The sequence below is a fragment of the Trematomus bernacchii genome, unplaced genomic scaffold (genome assembly GCF_902827165.1).
Source record: "Trematomus bernacchii unplaced genomic scaffold, fTreBer1.1, whole genome shotgun sequence".
Classification (NCBI taxonomy): Eukaryota; Metazoa; Chordata; class Actinopteri; order Perciformes; family Nototheniidae; genus Trematomus; species Trematomus bernacchii.
In genome coordinates this window covers 723,241-746,296 of record NW_022987614.1, presented here as the reverse complement: position 1 = coordinate 746,296, position 23,056 = coordinate 723,241, and the positions used below count along the sequence as shown (strand labels likewise).

The window sequence follows — 23,056 nt, the reverse complement described above, 5'->3', positions numbered from 1 at the left end:
GCACGCCTCGACGTAAGAAAGACGTAAGCGACGCCGCCTCTTAGCTCCGAAGCTCTTGCTTCTAGACCGACAATTTGTTGGAGCTGGAAGTGAACCGGATTCCGGAGCTAAGAGGCGGCGCCGCTGCGGTGTGAACAGGAAAAACTGGTACTTTTCAGGCTCTAGCTCCGAGCCGGAGCTGAAAAAGCGCCGGTGTGAAAGGGGCATGAGAGATATTTGGTTAAAAAGAACTCAATGGTGCTCTAGGAGGAGATTCAGGTGATAAGGTGGGGGGGGGGTTACCTTGGTTGCTGATTGGCTAATGGTTACACAAGCCAAAACATCGTTATGACATCATAAAGTGTCCAAAATCTGATCAGCTCATTTTCAGACAGGTTTTTATAGAAATGGATCAGGACAAGAAGAGAGAGAATCTTTGTTCCTGTAACTTTCAGAATCTCTTTACACAGAGGGGACACATGTTGATGTAGAAGAGACATGAAGAAGAGGGGACACGTGTTGATGTAGAAGAGACATGAACAAGTGGATTTTGCATAATAGGTGACCTTTAAATACCAAAGTCCTTAATATAAAACGAATCCCATTTCTCAGTATGAACTCACATGTCCTCCACAGTGATGTCTTTGAGGATCTGGCAGTAGTCCACGTTCCACACGGCCTGGTCGTCCCACACCTTGGAGGCCAGCAGGATGGCGCCGAGAATGATCCTCTTCCAGTTCCCGGGAGTGATGTCGATCTCTGCGTAGGTCAGCAGCCGCTCCAGGTAGATCTGAGCAACAACACGGAGTAAAGAATCAACACTGAGGAGGACTGGGCGTGGAAGTAAAGCAGTAGGAAATGCTTTAAATAGACACTGAGGTTCCGTCTAATCCAAAAATGTATATATCCACAAGTAGCAATAAGCTTGACTCCAACAAAAATACGTCTAAGGAAAGTTTGGTTGACTCTTTACTTAAACAAAAAGGTACACATATTTTCAAAGGTCAAAAAACTATATTCCTCCGTGATTCTTTTCTCTTTCTAACTTCTCATTACCAGCAGCCGCGGTCGGCTATGACATCAATTTTACAACAGCTGGTTTAACTAAATACAATGTTCAAATATATATACACACATAATATATCAAATTATACATTTTAACATATGGCTCCTACAGACACAAAAGAGGCTATGAAAAACATAACTCCCATCTAATCCAATGGGTCCTGAACTCGGAGTATGGACCCCCAGTAGAGGTCGCCAAAGCTTTAAAAGGGGGGTTATAAAGCCTTATTGATTTTAAGATGTGTAAGATACATTTTTTTTTATTATATCTAAAGATTTCATTCATATCTGTGACAAAAAATTCATGAAATAGTTATTTTTGGCTTTTCTTAAGATCTGTATACTTCTTGTTTTTATCTCACAAGATGCAGGCGTGGTAAACGTGGTTGAGTATGTTTGATTGTTGACATTTATAAGATTAAAATTCATAATAAGGACAGAGAATTGTTCTTTAACGTCCTAAAAAACAGGAAGGCAATATTGACATGAAATTATCTGCTCAAAATTAATTAATTTAAACAAACATCCTGCAGTTATTGTGTTCAATTATGGGGAACATGTACAGTGTCTTGTTATGCTTTCAATATTATACGAAATATACCATGAAATATGTCCTTGAGTCAATGGTTGTCAGTTTACTTAATGACAGAAAAGGGGTCCCTTAAGGAAAAAGGTTAGTAACCTCTGATCTAATCTGTTTTACTTATCTATGTCCATGCTCCACTCGATGGTGTCAGGAGGAATTCATCTTCACTGACCCCCCCCCCCCCGACACACACTCAGACGACATGGTATTTTGGATGCACACGTCTCATCACCATTTTACACACATCCCTGGCTTGTCTCTACACATCAGGGCAGAATTCCCCCTGAGGCCTCAACAGGAAGTGTGTGTGTGATAATGTGTGTGTGGGGACACAGTTGAAGATTCCACCTTAACCTTTGTGAGAAATCTTGTTTTTTGGTATGAGTGTTTATGTTGTGATCCCAAAATATATAATGAAGTGGTGCAGAGATGAGTCGTTAACCCGGGAATTCATTTAATAATTTACTCCCAAAATAAGGTCTACAGGAGTTTACGAGAAAATCACATTTTGTTCTACGACATAAAATATGGCACTAAATAACTCAAATGGTGAATGTCTGAAGCTTCTTTGTGTCTTAAAAACTGTGGTTGCTAACAAGAGTCTAAATGAGATGACTAAACGTAATCAGGCCCAACATTAGCCGCCTTTAGCTTAGCGGTGGTGACGTGAAGTCATGTGACCGTGCTGTAGTTACTTTATAGCCCAACATTAGCCGCCTTTAGCTTAGCGGTGGTGACGTGAAGTCATGTGACCGTGCTGTAGTTACTTTATAGCCCAACATTAGCCGCCTTTAGCTTAGCGGTGGTGACGTGAAGTCATGTGACCGTGCTGTAGTTACTTTATAACCCAACATTAGCCGCCTTTAGCTTAGCGGTGGTGAAGTGAAGTCATGTGACCGTGCTGTAGTTCCTTTATAGCCCAACATTAGCCACCTTTAGCTTAGCGGTGGTGACGTGAAGTCATGTGACCGTGCTGTAGTTCCTTTATAACCCAACATTAGCCGCCTTTAGCTTAGCGGTGGTGACGTGAAGTCATGTGACCGTGCTGTAGTTCCTTTATAGCCCAACATTAGCCACCTTTAGCTTAGCGGTGGTGACGTGAAGTCATGTGACCGTGCTGTAGTTACTTTATAACCCAACATTAGCCGCCTTTAGCTTAGCGGTGGTAACGTGAAGTCATGTGACCGTGCTGTAGTTCCTTTATAGCCCAACATTAGCCACCTTTAGCTTAGCGGTGGTGACGTGAAGTCATGTGACCGTGCTGTAGTTCCTTTATAGCCCAACATTAGCCACCTTTAGCTTAGCGGTGGTGACGTGAAGTCATGTGACCGTGCTGTAGTTACTTTATAACCCAACATTAGCCGCCTTTAGCTTAGCGGTGGTAACGTGAAGTCATGTGACCGTGCTGTAGTTCCTTTATAGCCCAACATTAGCCACCTTTAGCTTAGCGGTGGTGACGTGAAGTCATGTGACCGTGCTGTAGTTTATTTATAGCCTAAAGTTAGCTTCTTATCTCTGGAGATTGCAGTTACGCTTCAAATATTAGAAAAGTGGCAGTAACATGTGGAGAAAACATGTAAGTATCATAAAACTGAAAAATCCTATTGGCTTTTTGTGTAGGAAGACCTTTTGGGTCGACCTTTAAACGTACTTCATCCCTTCACCACTCTATAAGAGGATGAGGAGGTAAAAGAGCCTCACCAGAGTGACGATGGCACACTCTGCAGTGAGCTGAGCGGCACTGAACAGCGTCCGGACAAATCGGTAGATCTGTTTCTGCTCCGTGTCAATCTGGTCATAGTCCGGGGGGACCTCTGTTTTCTGGAAGAAAGAGAAAAGGAAGGTTTAAGTAAAATGCCTAAATGAGCAGATTTAAAAGCACAATTACTCCATATATTACAAAACCAAAATCTGACTCTGAGGTAGTTGTGCAGAATGTTTTGTAGGATGTGAGGTGAGGTGTGTAAGTGCTGATGTCTTACTGAAAGAGGGTGCAGCTTCTCGTCAAATATATCCAGCAGCATCGCTCCTTCTGTGTCCCTGGCATGAGAAAACATGGTTACATTATAGATTTCATTCATAAGACTCAGGTCACTATAGTAAAAAAAGTGTAAAGTTATTTATAAAGGGTGTTAATGTAATTGATATAGACTGAATTAGAGATGATTATAGCTGATATTTGTTTTTGTTATTGCTGTAGATTTGTATCATCAACATGATTTCATAATCTACTTTATGGATTCTTACTTATCAAACAATATATTTGGCTTTTTTTCAACATTTTATGGATTTCTATTTTTATTTTCATCTTATGTTTGGAGTTGTTGTAGTGTAATCAAGTAGTGTAGTCACATTTATTGGGACACATATCACATATTGTTGTGAAAGGAGCAATTTGCTTTTGATATCTTTGAAAAATACATGACAAATAAACTGTGCATATGCAATAATGACCATGATTCTCTTTTTCATACAGTATGCACTCTAACTATAGAAAGAAAAGAGAATCCCTACCTGTTTTTTATATGGTAGTAGATCGCCACTGCTACACTGTAAAGGGAAACAAATACATGTGTTAATAAGTTCAAAAATGTGTTTCTTGAGATAATAAAATATGTATTTATTCCTTCATGTTGGTACCATTTGATGGTGTATTTGAGGTTGGGCTGGCTGACTGTGTTGTCATCGAGGAAGATGGTGGAGCAGGAGCTGTATTTCCGCTTCGATGTTCCATGCTACACACACACGCGCAGGCACACACACACACACACACGTACACGCAGGCACACACACACACACACACACACGTACACGCAGGCACACACACACACACACACACACACACACACACACACACACACACACACACACACACACACACACACACACACACACACACACACACACACACACACACACACACACACACACACACACACACACACACACACACACACACACACACACACACACACACACAGTGACTGTTATTAGAGTGTACATGTTTTTGTCTGACCCACATTAAGCATGCCAGGGTGTTGTGCACAGGCCGCATATAAATCAGCAACATGCAACCTCAGATTGTGACGGTCTGCATTTATTCAGATTCCTTTGTGTACAGCATTTAGTCAAAACACTATTTAAAACAAAGTGATTTTTTTATGAAAAGTAAAGCATAAATCTGTCGAAATTGGAGTTATACCAATAAAATGGCTCAGCTTTGTGGCGAGAAATGTAAATAATGCACTTACATTATTGATGAAGAGGCTCTTCCGTTTATCTTGCACTACAGAGAGAAAGATAGCTTTTTTAATAAATGTCATTACTTCTGTAAATAAAGACAAACGCAGCAAGTTTAACCCTCCTATTGTCTTTGTGTTCCCCCCTTACTTTGGTGTTCGCGGTCAAATTTGACCGGTCCTGTTTTAACTGCTATTACATTAACACAAAAACCATTAATCATCACCAAATTTCATTTAGCACCCTTTCAAACTGTAAGTATTGTATCAGACTACTGGTATACATGAACAACTGCAGTAACTATACAAAGAATAGACACTGAACATGTATTGCGTGTGCCAGGTGTGATCCATGTGGGGGGATGGGCACATAAGGGGGGGGGGGAACACATTTAGTGTGTGTGTGTGTGTGTGTGTGTGTGTGTGTGTGTGTGTGTGTGTGTGTGTGTGTGTGTGTGTGTGTGTGTGTGTGTGTGTGTGTGCACGTGTGTGTGTGTGTGCACGTGTGTGTGTGTGGTAAGGGAGGTTAATGTGGTCTTGTTAGCCCACAGCGGGGGGTCATCTTGGTCTAAATGGTGTGTGTGTGTGTGTGTGTGTGTGTGTGTGTGTGTGTGTGTGTGTGTGTGTGTGTGTGTGTGTGTGTGTGTGTGTGTGTGTGTGTGTGTGTTTTATCTGATCTGGATGGTTACTAATTCCTTTTCTTTATGGCGGCCATTTTTGACCTTGAACACCATGGGTGTTACAAAGTTGACTAAATCATCCAAAATTCAATGAAAGTGGTGATCAGCAGTTTTATATGTTCAAATGTCTACTGTGAAGGATATCATAAAGCCTTGATGCAATCGAATGTAAAACAAAAAAGTTATGATTGATGAAAGTAGTAAATCGGTCAGATTTGACCCGAAGACAACAGGAGGGTTAAACCAGCAACACACACTGTTATCTCAAAAAGCAAGAAGAAAGGAGTTAGCACACGTCTACATGATGTTATTGTACAGAACGAAAGCTGTAAGTGTTGAGAGGAAACAGTTCAATCACACGTCAGATAAGCAGAAAGATTAGAGCTTCAACAGAGAGAAGAGGTTTCCACCACTAGAGGGAGACGACGCCACACGGAGGAACACTCACCGTTCCTGCAAGGCACCTCTGAAACAAGAGGAACCAAAGACCTTTCTGTGACACCAGGATACATCACATATTCTGCACTTCATCGGTAGCAATCAACCTCTGCTGAACATTATACATTAACATCATGAGCTGAGGTATACAATGAAGCATAGTTGCTAATAATCCAGATATGGCTGTATTTGTGTGTGTGCTCTTTTGCAAGTGAAATAAAGTAAGTGGTTTGCATCCAGGAAGTCAAGGCTCCTAAAAAGGTCACAAGATTACAATATTTCAAGTTTTATGTTGTAGCTATTTGGATGCTAACTTTACCTGATTATCTTAAGGAATAGTTTTTCTTTATGGACAGATTCATATTATTTTAATATTATTTTAATTTTTTGTAAACAGAAAAAGTTGAAAGCATGTTATGTTCATGATCTGTGTTCCTAATACTAATGTGAATAATAAAAATAATTATAACTGCGGGATGAAAAGAGGAATGACAAAAACATCTCTGCTACACAAAATGATGTTTATCCCTGATCTATTGGAGAGCTTTTCCGCTTTGCGATGCTTTTGTAGTATTGTAGTATTTATTACATGTACAGCACTTTGGCCCGACCAAAAATCGCTTTTAAATGTGCTTTATAAATAAACTTTTGATTTGATTTGATTTGATTTTGCTCATGGAAATATGCAAGAAGTTGCCTGGGTAAAATGCTCACAAAACTAAAATGTTTGAAACCCAGTAAATGAAGTGTTATATGATAGCTTTACTATTATCCCAAATACCGTGGACAGACGAATATAAAACAAAATGAAAACTGTTTCACTCAGATGGAAGACCCATGTGTTTTAACCACAATGGCACATAGATACACCATGTGGTAAATACACGCTAGTACGATTGATTTTCGGCTGGTTTGGTCTCTTGGGAGGGGATTTGTTGAAATAAATCAAAAGGCTAAAATGATGTCAGCTTTTTTTCCCCTGAAGACGAGACTAAATATTGCAAAAAACAACAAGCAACTGATAAACAACGAAATGCTCTTTCATTCCTTCATCACATGCAGCTGGCCGAATATTCATCACATGGTACAAATATTCTCTATATGGGCAGAGAGAGATTGAATATCAAATCTGATGCATTACAGAATCTAATATCTGTCGGACATTGAGGATTACAGTATATTTATCAGATGCTGTCTTCATCACAAAGCTTGTATTGTCTTGCTGTTCGTTCGCCATGGAAAGAAAAAAGATGATCTCATGCTGTGATGTTTGCGGCTCTGAAATACATTTTATTTCTAGCTCTGTTACAGTATGACTGAAACCCCCACAGGATGCTGAAGCTCTCAGTCAGATGCCTCTGGGCAACGGCATAAATTATCAGGCATCAGCTGGCCACAAAGAAACTACTCTGGGATCAGAGCTCCTACAGATACAGTGGAAAGGGAAATTGTATTTTTCAAGAGCCGCGTTTTCCTGAAGTGTCTTCTGTGTAAATGATACATGTCAAACGAAGGCACGTGTGTTTTACTCGGACATATTCATTTGGTGACACTGAGGTTACATATAAATTGCATTAAAAGAACATTTTAAATCAGTCAAATCTTATGAAGAAGAGTTACTCACCATCGTTCTGGGATTTGCTGAGGAATATGGTGCTGGCCCGCGGATGGTCCGATGGATTGTACTCCATATTCATCTCTGTCAAAACACAAAGCATTTGTGTCACTTTCAAGATCTCAAAACATACAATCGCTGCCATAACATTTTTTTACATGTTAGCAGGTTATGGAAAAACTAAGAAATAACATCCTTTGATTGACATTTCCAGAGACAGTGACACTTTTGGATCCTAGCCAACAATGCTCAAATGTATTTTTAAAAATGCACAACATTTGAATATGAGACATAAACTAGCGCATATGTTAAAATATAGGTAACTTCGATAGATATAAAAATGTATAATGGCATTTTAAAAAAGCCCTTTCTTTTTAATGTTTACGAGTAAAATGTTAGCATGCTAACAGGCTAAACATTGACTGTGAAATGCATGCAAAAAATCTGCATGTTAGTATTATCATTATTAGTATGCTAGAATTTAGCTCAAAGCACGACTGTTCTTAAGTACAACCTAGCAGAGCCATAGTGCTTTATAGCAAAGGTTGGCATGCTAACATGTTAAATTACAACCCAGTCTCACGGCATTTCGTGTTATAGTCACGAAATTAATTTAATCTATTGATTCGTGTTCACCAACACGATTTTCGCATTTTTTTCGTGTCACACAGAACGCAATGTATTTCTATTGGTAGTATGTTTCGTGCCTGCACCACGTCTTTTTGTCCGGTCGGGTCTTGGAAGACCAGAAACATTTTCTTACCCAATATCTTACCCTAAGCCTAACACTATCCCTTTTATTTTAAATTGTATAATGTCTGAGTTTTTTTGCCGTCAGTGAGGAAAAGAAATGGCTCAGAGCCTCAGAATACTGACATCTGTATTTTATGTCATCTTTTTTTCCTTCTAATTTGTTATTATTTGTTGCAGGCACGAAACATACTACCAATATAAATACATTACTTCTAAAATCGTTCTGTGTCAGAATACTTAAATCTGTATTTTCTTTAATCAGTTTTTCCTTCTAATTTGTTATTATTTACATTGCTTTTAAAATCGTTCTGTGTGACACGAAAAAAACACGAATTGGTGAACACGAATCAATAGATGAATTTCGTGACTATAACACGAAATGCCGTGAGACTGTGTTGTAAATTAAGATGCTAAAATACCTGCTTAAAATAAGCAAGTAAGCATGCTAGCATTTAGCTCAAAGCTAGTACACTTCACAGAGCTGCTTTCAGACTCTTAGCTTTTATTGTATTCATGTCATGTATAAGAATAGACTAAGACAAATCTCTTAAAATGTTTTTGTAGGTTTCTCTTCAGATACTATTGTTCCATGTGTTTGCAGTCCTTATAGAGCTGTATGCTAATGCTTTGCTCCACTGCCTGCACTCACAAACACACGCAGGCATGATTCATGTTCCCATCCAAAGCTAATCTGCACTGCATCATGGCCTGAGGGCCTGAGGGCCTGAGGGCCACAGACTGTCTGTGCACATCCCATAAAACACAGTGGAGCACTCAAAACAGCAGCTCTCATCACACAGGCCACAACGCTTGCCTTGTTACCTTGTAGATACAGATGTTACTTTGATAAGACAGACAGCAGACCTCATATTTCACAGCTAGCTCTCCTATAAAACAAAACATGCTAGTTTGCAAGAACTTAAAGGTCTCCTATCACGCTATTTTTAGGCATATTTTATGGGTCTCAGATATATAAAAATATATAAAAAACATGTCTATGATGTGTTTTGCTCAAAATACCAAACAGATCATGCATTTTAGAAATCCCTCATATCCCTCTGTTTCAGCTGTTAGAGAAACACTGATTTTGGGTCCTTAGCGTGAACAACAACAAAAAGAGGAGGGGGAGCTAATGCCTGCTCAGAATTCTACGAGATGCAGCTAAATGCTGCCGTGATTAAATGCCATCATGTTCCAAACCACATCAAGGATTATTTCTGAAACAGTATGGAGCTCAAATGCTTTTTCTCTCTCAGGTTTACCACAAGGTGAGTTTCTTCTTCATGCTCTCTCCAGTACAGGTTAGCTCTGAGTGTTAGCGATGCTTGCTAATGTAAACAAAGACCATATTACGTCCAAAACACGTTGCGCATTGTTTCTGATAGCGACGTTTCTGATAGGGCCGTGGGCGTAAAGCCGGCCCACATTTTAGTGATGTCGTCATGACCGCAGCAAATCTGGATCAGCTCCGTTGTTCCCCCGTTTTTAGAGATGTGGGTAAGGAGGAAAAGAGAGAGGGTTTTATTTTCGGACACTTTGTGAGTCTCCTGACACACCGGGGACACATATTTATGTATAAAAGACATCAAAAAGGGAATTTTGCAAAATAGGTGACCTTTAATTTCCACCGCGATCAAGCCTTTGTATCTATTCCCATGAACTCTGTGTTTTGAGAACTGAAATCCAGCAATGCTCTACATCCAGTGAGATAAGTGCTTGCTTTCTGTGAAATCATCATTAAAAAATGCTCGGCATGCAGTGTGAGTGCCAAGTGTCCTGACTCCTACGATATGACTGTAACAGACCCAGATTAAGATCCAGGATATTTGATTACAATGCAGAAGTTTGGAGAGAGTCTTCTGTCTCGGTGACAGCAGCTGCTGGAGAGGACTGTGTTTGGGGGGGATTAGAAAAAGCACACTGCTGTTAGCTAGCAGAAGTGTGCTCTTTCTAACCCACAGACCCCCCTGCAGGCTCTAAATCTTCCCATGAATCGGCCTGGCAACAACGTGTAGCATGACCTTTAGGGTTCATTTTGTATTTCATTTATTTGAAAGATTGCTTGTTTCTTAACTTTACTAACTTTGAAAAGGTATCTTAAGTTCAAGAGTCTTGTTTTTAAAGCGTAAACACTTATGTCTGACAGCAGAAGCATTTTATAAGTGGAAATATTAATCTAAGTGGATATGATAATTTGTAATGGATGTAATGTAAAGTCTACTTTGTTCTGCTAGTTTCAGTATACCAATAACATACAATTAACTGCTTGTTTAAATTACAAAAAAGGGATTTTACATGTCAATATATTCGCTTCTACGTGTATAGGAGTGATAGAAACATATTTATACCTAGATTGGGAATATCTTTGGGTACCCTAGTCCTATAAAACGTTCATTTAGCCAATTAAGAATGGGTGTGATGAATAGATTTGAAGCTTATTGTCACTGAAGGCTTGCAAAAAAAGGCCCAAACTAAACATTGAAGACTGCCTATCTGAATAAGACAACATCTTATTAACATCTGATAGATTATTGTTGATTCTTTGTGTCTTTGCTCAACTAATTTAAACCCAAGTGCCACTTAGACCCCAGCAGCTAACCCTCTGCAGGATGAACACGGTCAGCTCTGTAAACACACCAGGCTGAATGGACTGAGCCCGGATTAGTCTTTATGCAACAGCAGTCCGGCTCATTTCAACACGTCCACATATTAGAGCTTAAACAGATGCTGAGCTGGAGTTCAGTGTGTGAGAGAATAAACATAGTGGCTGACCAATAAAGTATTCTGGTCTTATATTTCAGGGTTTTTTTTACACACTGCAAGGAATTTGTATGTCCAGGTGACATAAAGAGACACTTCCTGTCACTGTACTCATTTCTGAGAGATGCCACTAATGTGTTGAATATATGAAGCATGTGTCAAACAGGGGTCAAGGCTTCCAGTCACACGGAGCAGAAATTAAGGGGGCCAAAGGGCAAAAATGCCCCAAAAATGTAGCTGATATTGGAGAAAAAAATACAAAAAATAGACCCTAAAAAATATATATTTATCAGTTATGGCCAATACCCTTATCCTATATTAAGATTTATGGATAAGATATAATTGTATGCACTATTTACATATTTTTTAAGTGCTTCACAAGTATGTTAATGCCACTGTTTCTTAGACGGTCACAGGGCGAAGTATTAAATTAAGGAAAATGAAATAAGAGCCCCACACCAGAATTTAGAACATCCTTGGAAAGTTAGGCCGACTTTTCCAACAAAAGACGTCAATTACTTGAAACATTTTTAACATATTCTAACTCTTGAAACACAACAGACTTATCATGCATATCTTGTAAACATGCAAATCTAGGCCTACTTAGTGGAATTCCCAGAGTGCACGGCAGCGGGTGTCGAGTGTTGATACGTGATATTCAGCACCGAGTAAACTTTAACGAAGACTCGCGGTCAGCATCTGCACAGTGAAAGAGGAGAAGCTCGGCTAACCTATCACCTGTCTGCCTTACTGCTGCTGCATAATGAATTAACAACAGGCACACCCTGCTCCTAACAACACAATACACAACTGCACTTTGGTGTTTATATAAGAAAAATATCACTCGTCACCGGCTTGAGCTTCAATCTCAGGATCCATGTATTTGTGATCCTCTCCAGAATGGAAGTAGTCATCACATACAGAGCATCAACTAGTTCCTGAACAGTGTCCTTCACATGCTGATATCCAAGAGAGGGAGTTACACAGTCACAAGATGGAGGAATAGAAAGCAGTATTCAATGTTTACTTCAGATTAGCTCCACGTCAGAAATGATCATGCTTGTCATATGTCTATCTCCATAGAGGCTGAATCATCATGTTAATCACATAGCTATCATATGCCTCAAACAGTCCTGATGCTCTTCTAGGTAATCATACATGCTGTCATGTACACAGCTACAGTTGGGATACCTTTGTTATCATGTGTACTCTGATGTTGGAAGAGGACATTCAGTATTTTCCCAACATTATATAATTTGTATTTTCTATTTAAAAAAGTCCTTTAAAATCGTTATAATTAGAAAGCACACTGTTGATGGACTAGTGATGGATTTTATAGTGTTGTGTGTTGTTTTGTATTCTGTGTCGGTTCTTTTAAACGTCTCGCTGCGTCAGTATCTCTCTCCTTAAATGTGGCAGTCTCAGCAACACTGTGATCTGTAACCTCAATCTGTTCTGTTTTGAGGAGACTTCAGTCCTGTCGTTTTTTATCCAATTCTTCTGATCTGACCATCAGACGTCTTTCAGGGTTTTGTTAGATTTTCAGGATATGAAGTTGGAACTGACTAACATTGTAAAGAACAGGTCCAATATCTATTTGAAATTGTTTGAGAAGAGCAGATGTCTCCAGGGTGAAGGGGATTTGTCAAGTTCCCAACACAGACTAAATCTGCCATTTGTGTCAATGACTTAGTTACAAGTTTAGTTACTTACTTTGCCATTAACCTAAATGCGGTTTGGGGTAATAAATACATTATTAATGCAGACAAACATTGCTTTTATTTGATTTCTTAATAATTGTTGGTATTTGTTTAAGTAACTTAGTTTACATTTATTTAATTGCATTACTGAAAACAATTCCTGTTATCTTTCTATCGGCTCAGGTTACAGCGCAGTATTGGCTTAAAGGTCCCATGTCATGGCCATTTCTCCTGATCATATTTCCATTGTTGAGGTCTACTAGAATAGATTTACATTGTTCAATGTTCCAAACTCACATTGGTTTCTCATACAGCATCTCTGTATAGTATGTGTATTCACTCTCTGTCCTACACGCCTTGTTGGAGCTCCTGCCCCCCCCTCCCTGTGAGCCCAGTGTGCTCTGATTGGTCGGGACGTTGCGAGGCTCGTTGCTGCTGCGAGGAGCGGACAGGTTTCCGGGTCGGCGATACAGCGAGAACACAGCGAAACTCATCCTGAGCACACACAAACACTCACAGCCGAAGTAAAAACAATAAGTGTGGCTTGATATTGAGTAAGAAAAAGGTTTATAACGCTGTGAGAATGGGTCTGCAGAGAGCATTTCTCCACGATCCCAACTCGTCTATTACCAGCGTTCAGGGAGCTCTATGCAAGTCAATGGGACTCCCTGTTCGTTAGCCAAGGGATCCTGGTGTGTGAGGTGCTCCGCCGATTGGTCCATTTGGGCCAATCCGGTCATTTGTTGTTGATTTGGGTGTTCACACGTCACAGAACCCAGGAAGCAAACAATGGAAAATGAGAAATCTCCAACGAGGCGTTCTGGGGCAGCATAGACAGGTCTTTCTGTGTTAGAGTTTTACTCGCTACAGGGTGTACTTTGAGGGTTTGTGACTCTGCAGACCGTTTACATGCATACTAACCTTCATAACACACAAGGGGACGGGTAATAACCGGAAAAGCATGACATGGGACCTTTAAAACTTTTGTTTACAGTTTTGTTTACTTTTGTGCACAACCAAACCCTAAATGAGATCTTTTAAGTCAACCAAAATGTCATAATTTACTTACATGAACTAAAAAACACACTGTGAAAGGGTTGAAGTTGTGAGATAAAAGACACGTTGAACACCTATTGGACTGCGCAGTCGTAGAAACATGTCATTCACAAGGTAGACTCTCCTTTAAGACCTACTAAAACACCTATTTTACCCTAAATTGGACCATAACATACACAATGAACTTCATGTTGTATTGAAACTAGAGATTGAGACTATACACTTCTCAGGAACATGTTTTCTAAGGTAATACATCTCAGAGGTTGTGTCATTTTCTCATAGACTTCAACCTGTCTATAGTATTTGAAACTGATAGTCGCCCTGTTTGATATTACAAAGAATGAGGTTAAATTAAATTACATTACATTACATTACATTACATTACATGTCACTTGTTAGACACTTTTATCCAAAGCGACTTACATACTCAATACTGTGGACAATCCCCACAGGAGCAATTTGGGGTGAAGTGTCTCAGGGACACAACGACATGCTGACTGCAGTGGGGTTTGAACCTGTGACCCGAACACCAACGCACAACCCACTGCGCCACACGCCTCCACGTGCACTTTTATAATTACGTTCCTATTTTAGAAGCAGAAGATACCGCCTGGTTTAATGTTTGCGACTTCAAGCTAACCTTACTCCTGGTAAGAAAGCAATTCAAAGCCACATTTCTCAGTATGATCAGTGCATAGACTTTTTTCACACGAAAATATACATATGTTTTGTATTATAGTCGTAAATTGAATTAATTGGGTTTTTTCCCGCCTCAAGCCCGGCTCTGCCTCTGAAAACAGTTTGATTTGCATGTTCGATGTGCGCAGTGATCCCAGAGTTATCATTAGAGTCTGTGGTGCATGAACCCTGTCACTGAACATGTTCTCTGTTCAGTCATGCTTATTCATCTCTGCTGGTTTCATTTGACTGAGATTACTGTGAAATTATGAATGTATTGCTATGAAGCCTACTGTATGTGTTTTCCTGATTATCACAAAATGACCCATACAATTGTAGCTAATTGTGGACTAATCTAATGAGCTATGCAGAATCCAACAAAATTATGTATTAAATATTGCGAAAATAATACATTTAGGTCAATTAGAGATTAGTGATTACATTCTGGTGGGATGTTAAGCCCTTCTGCCAGGGTTGCACATTTGGTTTCTTCTTCATTATCATGTAACCCGTCGCACGCAACACTGGCGCTTCTATTTGCTTGAACTCCAACACATTGTATGTGATGACTAAGGGGCAGGACATCTCTAAGCGGTTGACCAATCACAACAGAGCCGGACAGCTAACCAATCAGAGCAGACTGGGCTCTGGTTTCAGACAGAGGGTGAGAAGAGGTGCTGCAGCACAGGCAGTATGAGAAAAATAAAACACTGAAAAACCTGAATATGAGCATTTGATGTCCTTTTTAAGTCCAAGGCCCCGCTAACAGTGCCACATACAACCATGGGTTTCATGGGTTTTTATAATCAGATCAGAACTGACATTCTCCTGTAACATCTTGTCCTTATTAAGGTACATCAGATTGTCTTTTAAGTGTCTCTCTAAGTGTTTTCTGCCTCGACAGCTCAAAGCCGACGTGCCTTTCTGAAGTGATAATTAGTGCGATGAGGTGGTCTTGGCGCCGGACTGGGGAGTAAATGACTCTCTCATTAATAGTCAATAACTCAAACAAGGACCCTCTTCTGTCAATACCCTGACCCAGAAAGGAATAATCCATCACCAACAACGAGGGAGAAGAAAGACTTTCTGGATACCGGCCATTGATTGGGTTTTCTCTCCAGCTTTAACCTTTAATAGAGATGTTTCTCCTTCATCTCCATGGTGAACACAGCAGTGGAGCCCCTGGTGAAACACATGCTGCTGCTGTAAAAGCAGAAATGTGGCTTCTATAGTGGACATAATTAAATGCATGTTGCTACTTCAGCAAAACTGTGTTACATTACCTTATTCCCCTTGGGACAAAACGTTCAAAATGCTGTCATGCATGGCGAAGAAACCACACGGTTAGAAACAGCTTTTTGATGAGTCCACATTTGTTTTCAAGTTAATTTAAGGCTGGATTATTTTAGGAACAATATGTGTATCGTAAGGAGAAAGTAGGACAGCACGTCAGGGGATAAAATCTTCAACGTGTATTCATCTTTTTGAATGCCTTTTAGGTGCTTTATGGCATACCTGAAATCAAATACTTTGCATTTCTCACTTTCTCACACAGCTTTCCTTCACCATGCATGTGACACGAGTGCTCATGCTGTGATCTTGATGAAAAGGATCAAACATGTTGTCTGATGAGGATCAGCTGATTTTTTTTTTTAAATGGAGGTGGGGCCGGGTTAATGTGCAGTATGAACTCACTGAGGGGAAATGACTTGTAGATGTGTGTGTGTATTTAATAGTGTATATAATACAGAATCTTAGTCCCCATTGTTCTCCTCTGACTAGTGTATTTGAATATTCTCTGTGTTGCTTGCACTACATTTGTCCCATCAAATATTTCAGCTCCTTATGAAATTAATGTCATTTCAACCCATGCTATTCCTCGCCTGCCGCCCAGTAGTCCCATATGTGTTCATCCCTAAGCCATCCCCCTATCAGTCACCTGTGCACACACTTGCTCCCTTTTAGACATCAGTGCAGGTATACATTACTCTCAAGAAAACACTTTTGCCAGTTGCTGCAGTTTTTTGGCATGTCCAATTAGTTTTCTATGTTTGCCTACGTTTGCCCCTTTTCATTTTTTTTCTAGATTCTACAGTTGTTGGGCTGTTGCTAGATCAAATGTACCAAGTAAAGATATAATGTACTGGCTTTCCAGATTTCTACAATGCACTTTCTAGATTTTGGGCATTCAATATATTTTGATTGTAGTCATCAGACGTCTCGTATTCAGGGAAGTTAGTGACAGTCAACTGGCGACTGAGAACTGTATTTTTGTGTAAAACTAACAAATTTAGTGTTTTTAACAGTTTGCATCATCAGGTCTATTTGTTTTGAATAAGAGCCGGCCTCTTTGTATAATTCTGTTTTTGTTAAAAAAAACTCCTGACCCAGAACAATGAGATCCTAACTAGAAGAAGCTGCTTTGGAAATGGTGGTTGAAAAAAACTCCCACGAACAAAGGCTACTGTACTTTAAGAAGTCATCAAATCCCAACTGTGTTTGTTTTGATTAAAAGTCCATTAGTGTCAGCAAAATGCATATTCTGTACTGAAGTTTGACAACGCTCAGTCCAGTCCTTTGCTTTGAAACATTGTGAAGGCCTGTATCCTTCCACCACCCCACACACTGTACCTAAATATAAGAGCATCAGCTGATGCACGATGCCTCACAGAGACAACAGTCGTCTTCAGAGACAAACACAGTGAGCTTTGTCAAAGGAAACACATCATATGATGTCCGTGTCCCTCTCTCTTTCCCTCCATCCATCTTCCACCTCCGGGGTGAGCAGTTGTGTTGCTGCCCCTCTATGTCTCTTTTCAACATTAACGTTTATAGTTTCAGTTTTTTACCCTTAGTTTTCAACCATGGGAAAACTGTGTAAATGTGCAAAAGTTACACTGAATCTTTAAATTAATATAATTAGCAGCATTGACATAAACATAACCTCTTAATGCATCACCAGCAAAACATGTATAACTCAATATAGTTGCTGTTATGCGAGACTATTTAAAGACTTCATCAGTTTCTAATCTTGTGATAGAATTGTGATGGTGGGGCCGCCATTTTGCTGACATTTGGTTCCCAGATCGTATCTTTCACTGATTGCACAGAAAAGCTGGTATTTACTGCCTTTTTTCCTGTGAATTCACTCAATCTCCATCAACACACTTCTCCTATATTTGTAACATTGTTATAGCAAGATAACTTGTGACCAATATGGTGGCATGTGAAACCGAATGCTGATCTCTAAGATTTTAACCAATGCTCTCTCCAAAAACACCTCGCTGTGAAAATATGAGATCCAAGCAGAGCAGCAAAATCCTTAAATTCCCCCAAACGAAGCTCTTCTCATTTCATTTCATTTCAAACCTTTATTTAACCAGATTGGTCCCATTGAGATCATAGATCTCTTTTTCAAGGGACACCTTCTGAAACTCTATTGAGCGGTTTAGCTCCACAGCCCAGGCCAGGGAAAAGATGGTGGTATGTAGTGAAGGGATTATCTGTTCTTAAAAACAGAGGGTGCTGGGAGCTCATTTAGGAGTCCAATAGTGACATAATATTCCTTACTCTAATCTTTCCAGGTTTCCCAGGACTCCTTGAACCCTTTAATCCTTTTTATGAGTGACAGCTTGTCCAAAAAAGAAATAATTATTCTCTACTAAGCAGCTTTGAGACTGTGATCAAACCTGAGGCAGCACTTATCCTGCACATCCTCACACGACCTTTAGCATCTGCACAAGACTTTCAAATTCCTATAGTTTTCTCCTGGTTTTTATCACATCCCTGTATAGGCAAACTGTGACTTATTCTGTACAGTTTAGGTGCAATTTGATGACATAACATGATTATAATAGACAAAACAGTGTCTATTTTGAGAGAAATGTAACAGATTTGGGGTAAAGAGTATTAGACCGTAAAGGGACCCAAGGTTTCCAAGCAGAAACTGTGACACGTTTGAATTAGGCCTATGCACTTATACAGGTTGTTTATGAAGTGAACTTAGTAAAAAAAGCTAGTCAAAGACACGTTTCTTCAGAAAAATTCTAAAACATTAAGTTGTACATTCAACGTTTTTTTCTTCTCTATGTTATAATTATGATTATATGAAAAAAATATATCTATTATTATTATTATTGTTGTATGTTTTGTTTCTGACATGTTCAATAAATTGACTAAAAAAAGACATTTTTAAAAAGTATTTTTTTCTAGCTAGTAGCAAAGACGCCCAAAAATGTTGTCAGAAGAACGATAACAATGATAGACAATCAATGGTTGGAAAGTCATACTTAATAATAAAGTTAAAATACACATTTTAACTCAGGAGATACTAGAGGGAAAGTCTATCAAACATATTGGATCAAGATGAGCTCTCGGGTCCTTTTTTAAACTATTTTGTCAGCATTTTGAATTGGGATATCTTTTTTATTTGAGGAATGTAGTTGGAGATCAGTTTTATATTTGCAAAATATTTTAAAACAGATTCCGGATTCAGACACAATTTGTCACTCTGTTAATGATTAGACAAACCATCTCCATACAACTCTGCGCTCATGTAAGGACCTACTCCTGCCTTTGTGTTGGACATAACACTGGTCGACCAATCTGTGGACGAAATTCACTACAATTAAATGGGTTGAATCAGAAAAGCTAATTAAGGTACAAGGAGAATACACCTAATTAGCTAAGAATCTCATTATATTGCATCACTGTGCTCTTCAACATAGGTTGTATTAACCTTCTAAAGCATCAGAGCAAGCCCATTCAATTAGGAGCAGATGATGTCTTTGAAAGCAGCGCGTCAAACTATGAATTGAGGCATTCATTTTTGGCAATGGTTCGTCCCTGGTGGATTCTCCTATCTGCTGCGACACAGGCTCACAGCTGCCTCTCCGGGTTTGTCTTTGGGGGGGGTGAAGACGTTTTCTGATGGGTGCAGATCCTAATGAAACCCACTAATCTCTGTCATACAGTCTGTGAACTCATAATGGAGCCAACACATTAGACACGCTCCGGTTTCAATCACTGCGCCACCAAAACAGACAGCCTCTCAGCACGGGGCGGCTTTATCCCCGACAAGAAGCGTTGGTCGACTGCCAATCATCATCGGGCGTCTCTGAATCTACTTCATGTCACTCTTTCTGCTCGGCTAGAAGAGCATCTGGCTGCACATACGGGGAATATATGCATCCCATTAAAGTAATGATCCAAAACATGTTTGAGAAGAAGAAATGAATGGAGTTTGCGATACGCACCCTGCAAGGGATACAGGAGCAATAACAATATAAACACACGCCATAAAGAAAAGCACTCCAGTTAATAGCATAACAACTGGCGTACAGCATGTAAGTGGCATACACTCCTCAGGTTTACAAGAGGAAATGACATCACTAGTCAATATGTCTTCCAACCTGCTGACTTTGCAATTGAAGGGATTCACTTTGGCAATAAATAGTGACAATTCAAATCCATCTGGATGTTCATACAATTAACATCTTTTTGATAAATGATAATCAGTTGTGTGGATATAATGAATAAGTGGGAAAATGCCAATAATAGAACAGTCAGGTGAGTTTAAAAGATGATCATTCTGTACTGCAATGCAGCCAATACATTAATACAAATAAATGTATGCCATTATGATGTTCAAAGTCTAAGACGATATCAAGTCTAATATCACAATTTTGATATAATATGGACATATTGCCAAGTTCAAAATCACTTTTTTCCTCATAACAACTAGAAGTTCATTGTTGAGTTCCTTCCCAAAATGCCATCCATAAGCATGAAACGTTCTGCGTTGAGATAATTTCCTGTGGCTGAGCTAGATTTAGCTTTAACACATCACAAACCACAACACAGTCTGACAGTCACACCCTCTTTATAGAGCGGTTTGAAAGTAGGAAGTGTTTGAAATGTTCTCTAACGCTTGCTTTTTTTAAACGTCTTCAGTCATGAGCAACAGAAAGCATGCCTTCAAGGAATGACTGTTCAAAAGTGTTCCCATCATTCCCATTTGAACAAAGTTCTTGAAAAGAAATCTGGGAGACAGCAGGATTTTCACACAGCCTTCAAACACGGGCTTTTAGAGTGAGGTATGATGAAAATGTAATGGAGCATTAATGCATTATAGTAGACTAGCTCATCATCTGACTGCAGATGTTTTTTTAATGCCACAATGCTCATATATAGATCAGAAGATGTTATACATTTTACTGGGCATGATTATCTTATCATAAGTCAACGTTAAAAAGTGGATTATTGCACTCACTGCTTCCCTGTGTCTCAATTTGGATGCTTACCTAAGTACAGTGCCATTTCATGCACCGTAACAATTATAAAATGTGTGAATTTCAACCGTGTATTAGTGGCTCAAATCGTATGGCTGCTGTTTGCTCACAGAAGGGATGAGTTTAGCTGTTAGCTAGTTAGCAACGGTCGTTCAGTGTTAGCTAGTTAGCTAGCCAGCAACCACATCATTACAGACTGCTCAATAACCCCAGAATTAACAGAGGCTTCTTTTTGACACCAGTATATTGTGTACAATACTCAAAGTGTAAAAGAAAACACATGTATAACTTTTATTTGTACATGGTTGTGCTTTCCAGAGAATGCGCTATGTAGCCAAGATGGCGGTCGTTGAGTGTGAGACGACTTTTTACCTTTATAATTGCACCATCCTGGTACTCTTAATGCTATATTTTGCAATGGGACACACTTATATACACAAAACAGCAAATGTCATTACGTAAGAAGTGTAAGAAATGTAATAAGTTTGCATATTGAGACACAAACTGGTGTAATACCATCTGAGACATAGCCATATTTCTTATGCTACAGCCTGAAAAGCTAACAACGAGTAATATACCGATATAGTTACAAAATACAATGTCCACTATGCAAAACAACTTTTTGAATCATGCTGCCCTGTGAAAGATTCTGTACAATTGCTGTAAAAACAAGGGTCTTATACAGTTTCTAAGAAAATCCATGTATATGTAACGGTTGGCTGTTGGCTTAAAATAAGCAACCCATTTAGTAGACACTTTCCAGTGTGAATGGGTCAATTGTAATGCATATTAGCATGTGTCAATGGAGGGGGCTGCGCTCCATAGTTGCTGTTTCTTTCATGCAAGGCTGAAAACAAAGAACAGCACAAAGGAGCTTGCCCTCATGAACAGGATGTTGTCTGAAGCTCCATTTCGCTGTGTAAAGACACATGGGAGTGAAAACGCACACATGACTGTTTCATGTGCCTGGCTGTGCTGTCGGCTGATGTGTTTCTGCCAATCAATCAATATTACAGGAGATAAGAGTGAACAGAGGCAGCAGCTATTTCCCCAATAATAACACACACAGAGGAGGTCAAGAGTGAACATCTAATGTAAAGAAATGCCTTTAATATCTTGTTTTGAAGGCTTTAGTGTCTCTATTAATTACATGTGCTGCCTCTAGCATGTCACCAGGCTATAATATGCTCGTTATATTCATGTAATAGTCCCATAGGGATTTAGCAGTGTATTAAACTTTATTTGTTATCATTTTATGGAGCTCAAATTATTTGTTCTCTGGATTTCATAAGCTTCAGTGGGCAATTTATTGTATGGTTTGGTGAGTTAGGAATATTTCCATATTTGACATTGAATTATTAGTAACTATGTATGGTATTTAGAAACCATACAGCATCATTAGCAATCCCTACAATATTTCCCTGGTTGTTTCCTTTAGTCTGTAATGATATTCCTACATTGGGACATGCAGTATACTCTGTGTCTCTATTATGTAATAGTAATGTATGATTTTGTTTGTTTTTCCATCTCCTATAGTAAAAGTATGATAATCCCTCCAATTGTTGTATAGGATTCCTTCCTATAGGCTCTGCACACCATTCCAAAACCAGTCCCCCATTACTTTATCCCTGTATGCTGTCATATTCCCCTCACATGTGACTTTTTTCTAAGTATTTTGACTTTTTCTCAGAATTTGACATTTTTCTCAGAAATTCTACTTTTTCTCCGATTGTTTACGTTTTTCTCAGAATGTTGGCCTCGTGACAGACAGGATGCAAACACAGAATATATTTTGTTTTTACCGTCGACGTTCTCCCTGTCGCTGATGTGCTGCAGGTTGCATCCCGTCTCCTCCGGGCTCTGATCCGACTCCTGGTGGTAGGACTCCAGCCTGGAGTGCGCATTTCTGCGGAGCTTTGGGCTGCCAGACACACAGCAAGAGGTCGTGCTCCCCATCTTTAACCCCCTTTATCCACCCCCAAATATCCTTCCCGATGAGAGAGGAGCGATGGCCCGGTCAGTCACCATAGATCCCCGGTTAGTGTGCAGGGTGCATCCGCGACCATGGATCTCTGCGGGGCTCGGTGTGTGAGAGAGGCTGTCACTGAGGGGGGAAATGTCACTTCCACCGGGGGGATCCGATGCATGAGAGGCGCAGACCTGCCACATCTATCCCAGGCATCGTGGAAGAAGACGCAGCTGTGTGTGTGTGTGTGT

General features: G+C 39.6%; 1 protein-coding gene across 2 annotated transcripts in view; it reads right to left on the bottom strand.

Moving 5' to 3' along the window:
• The window catches only part of LOC117483737 (cyclin-Y-like), a 29,598-nt gene extending 6,542 nt beyond the window's left edge, over positions 1 to 23,056 (bottom strand). The window contains exons 1-9 of one of the 2 annotated variants that reach the window (XM_034132082.1): positions 22,642 to 23,056; positions 7,612 to 7,686; positions 5,998 to 6,015; positions 4,882 to 4,916; positions 4,271 to 4,365; positions 4,145 to 4,180; positions 3,613 to 3,670; positions 3,332 to 3,451; positions 603 to 769 (exon numbers count right to left, since the gene is read on the bottom strand). In XM_034132082.1, coding sequence (XP_033987973.1) covers positions 603 to 769; positions 3,332 to 3,451; positions 3,613 to 3,670; positions 4,145 to 4,180; positions 4,271 to 4,365; positions 4,882 to 4,916; positions 5,998 to 6,015; positions 7,612 to 7,686; positions 22,642 to 22,795 — 758 coding nt within the window. In that variant the 5' untranslated portion in view covers positions 22,796 to 23,056. The remainder of the gene's footprint in view (positions 1 to 602; positions 770 to 3,331; positions 3,452 to 3,612; positions 3,671 to 4,144; positions 4,181 to 4,270; positions 4,366 to 4,881; positions 4,917 to 5,997; positions 6,016 to 7,611; positions 7,687 to 22,641) is intronic. The other variant, XM_034132083.1, reaches the window with a different exon arrangement.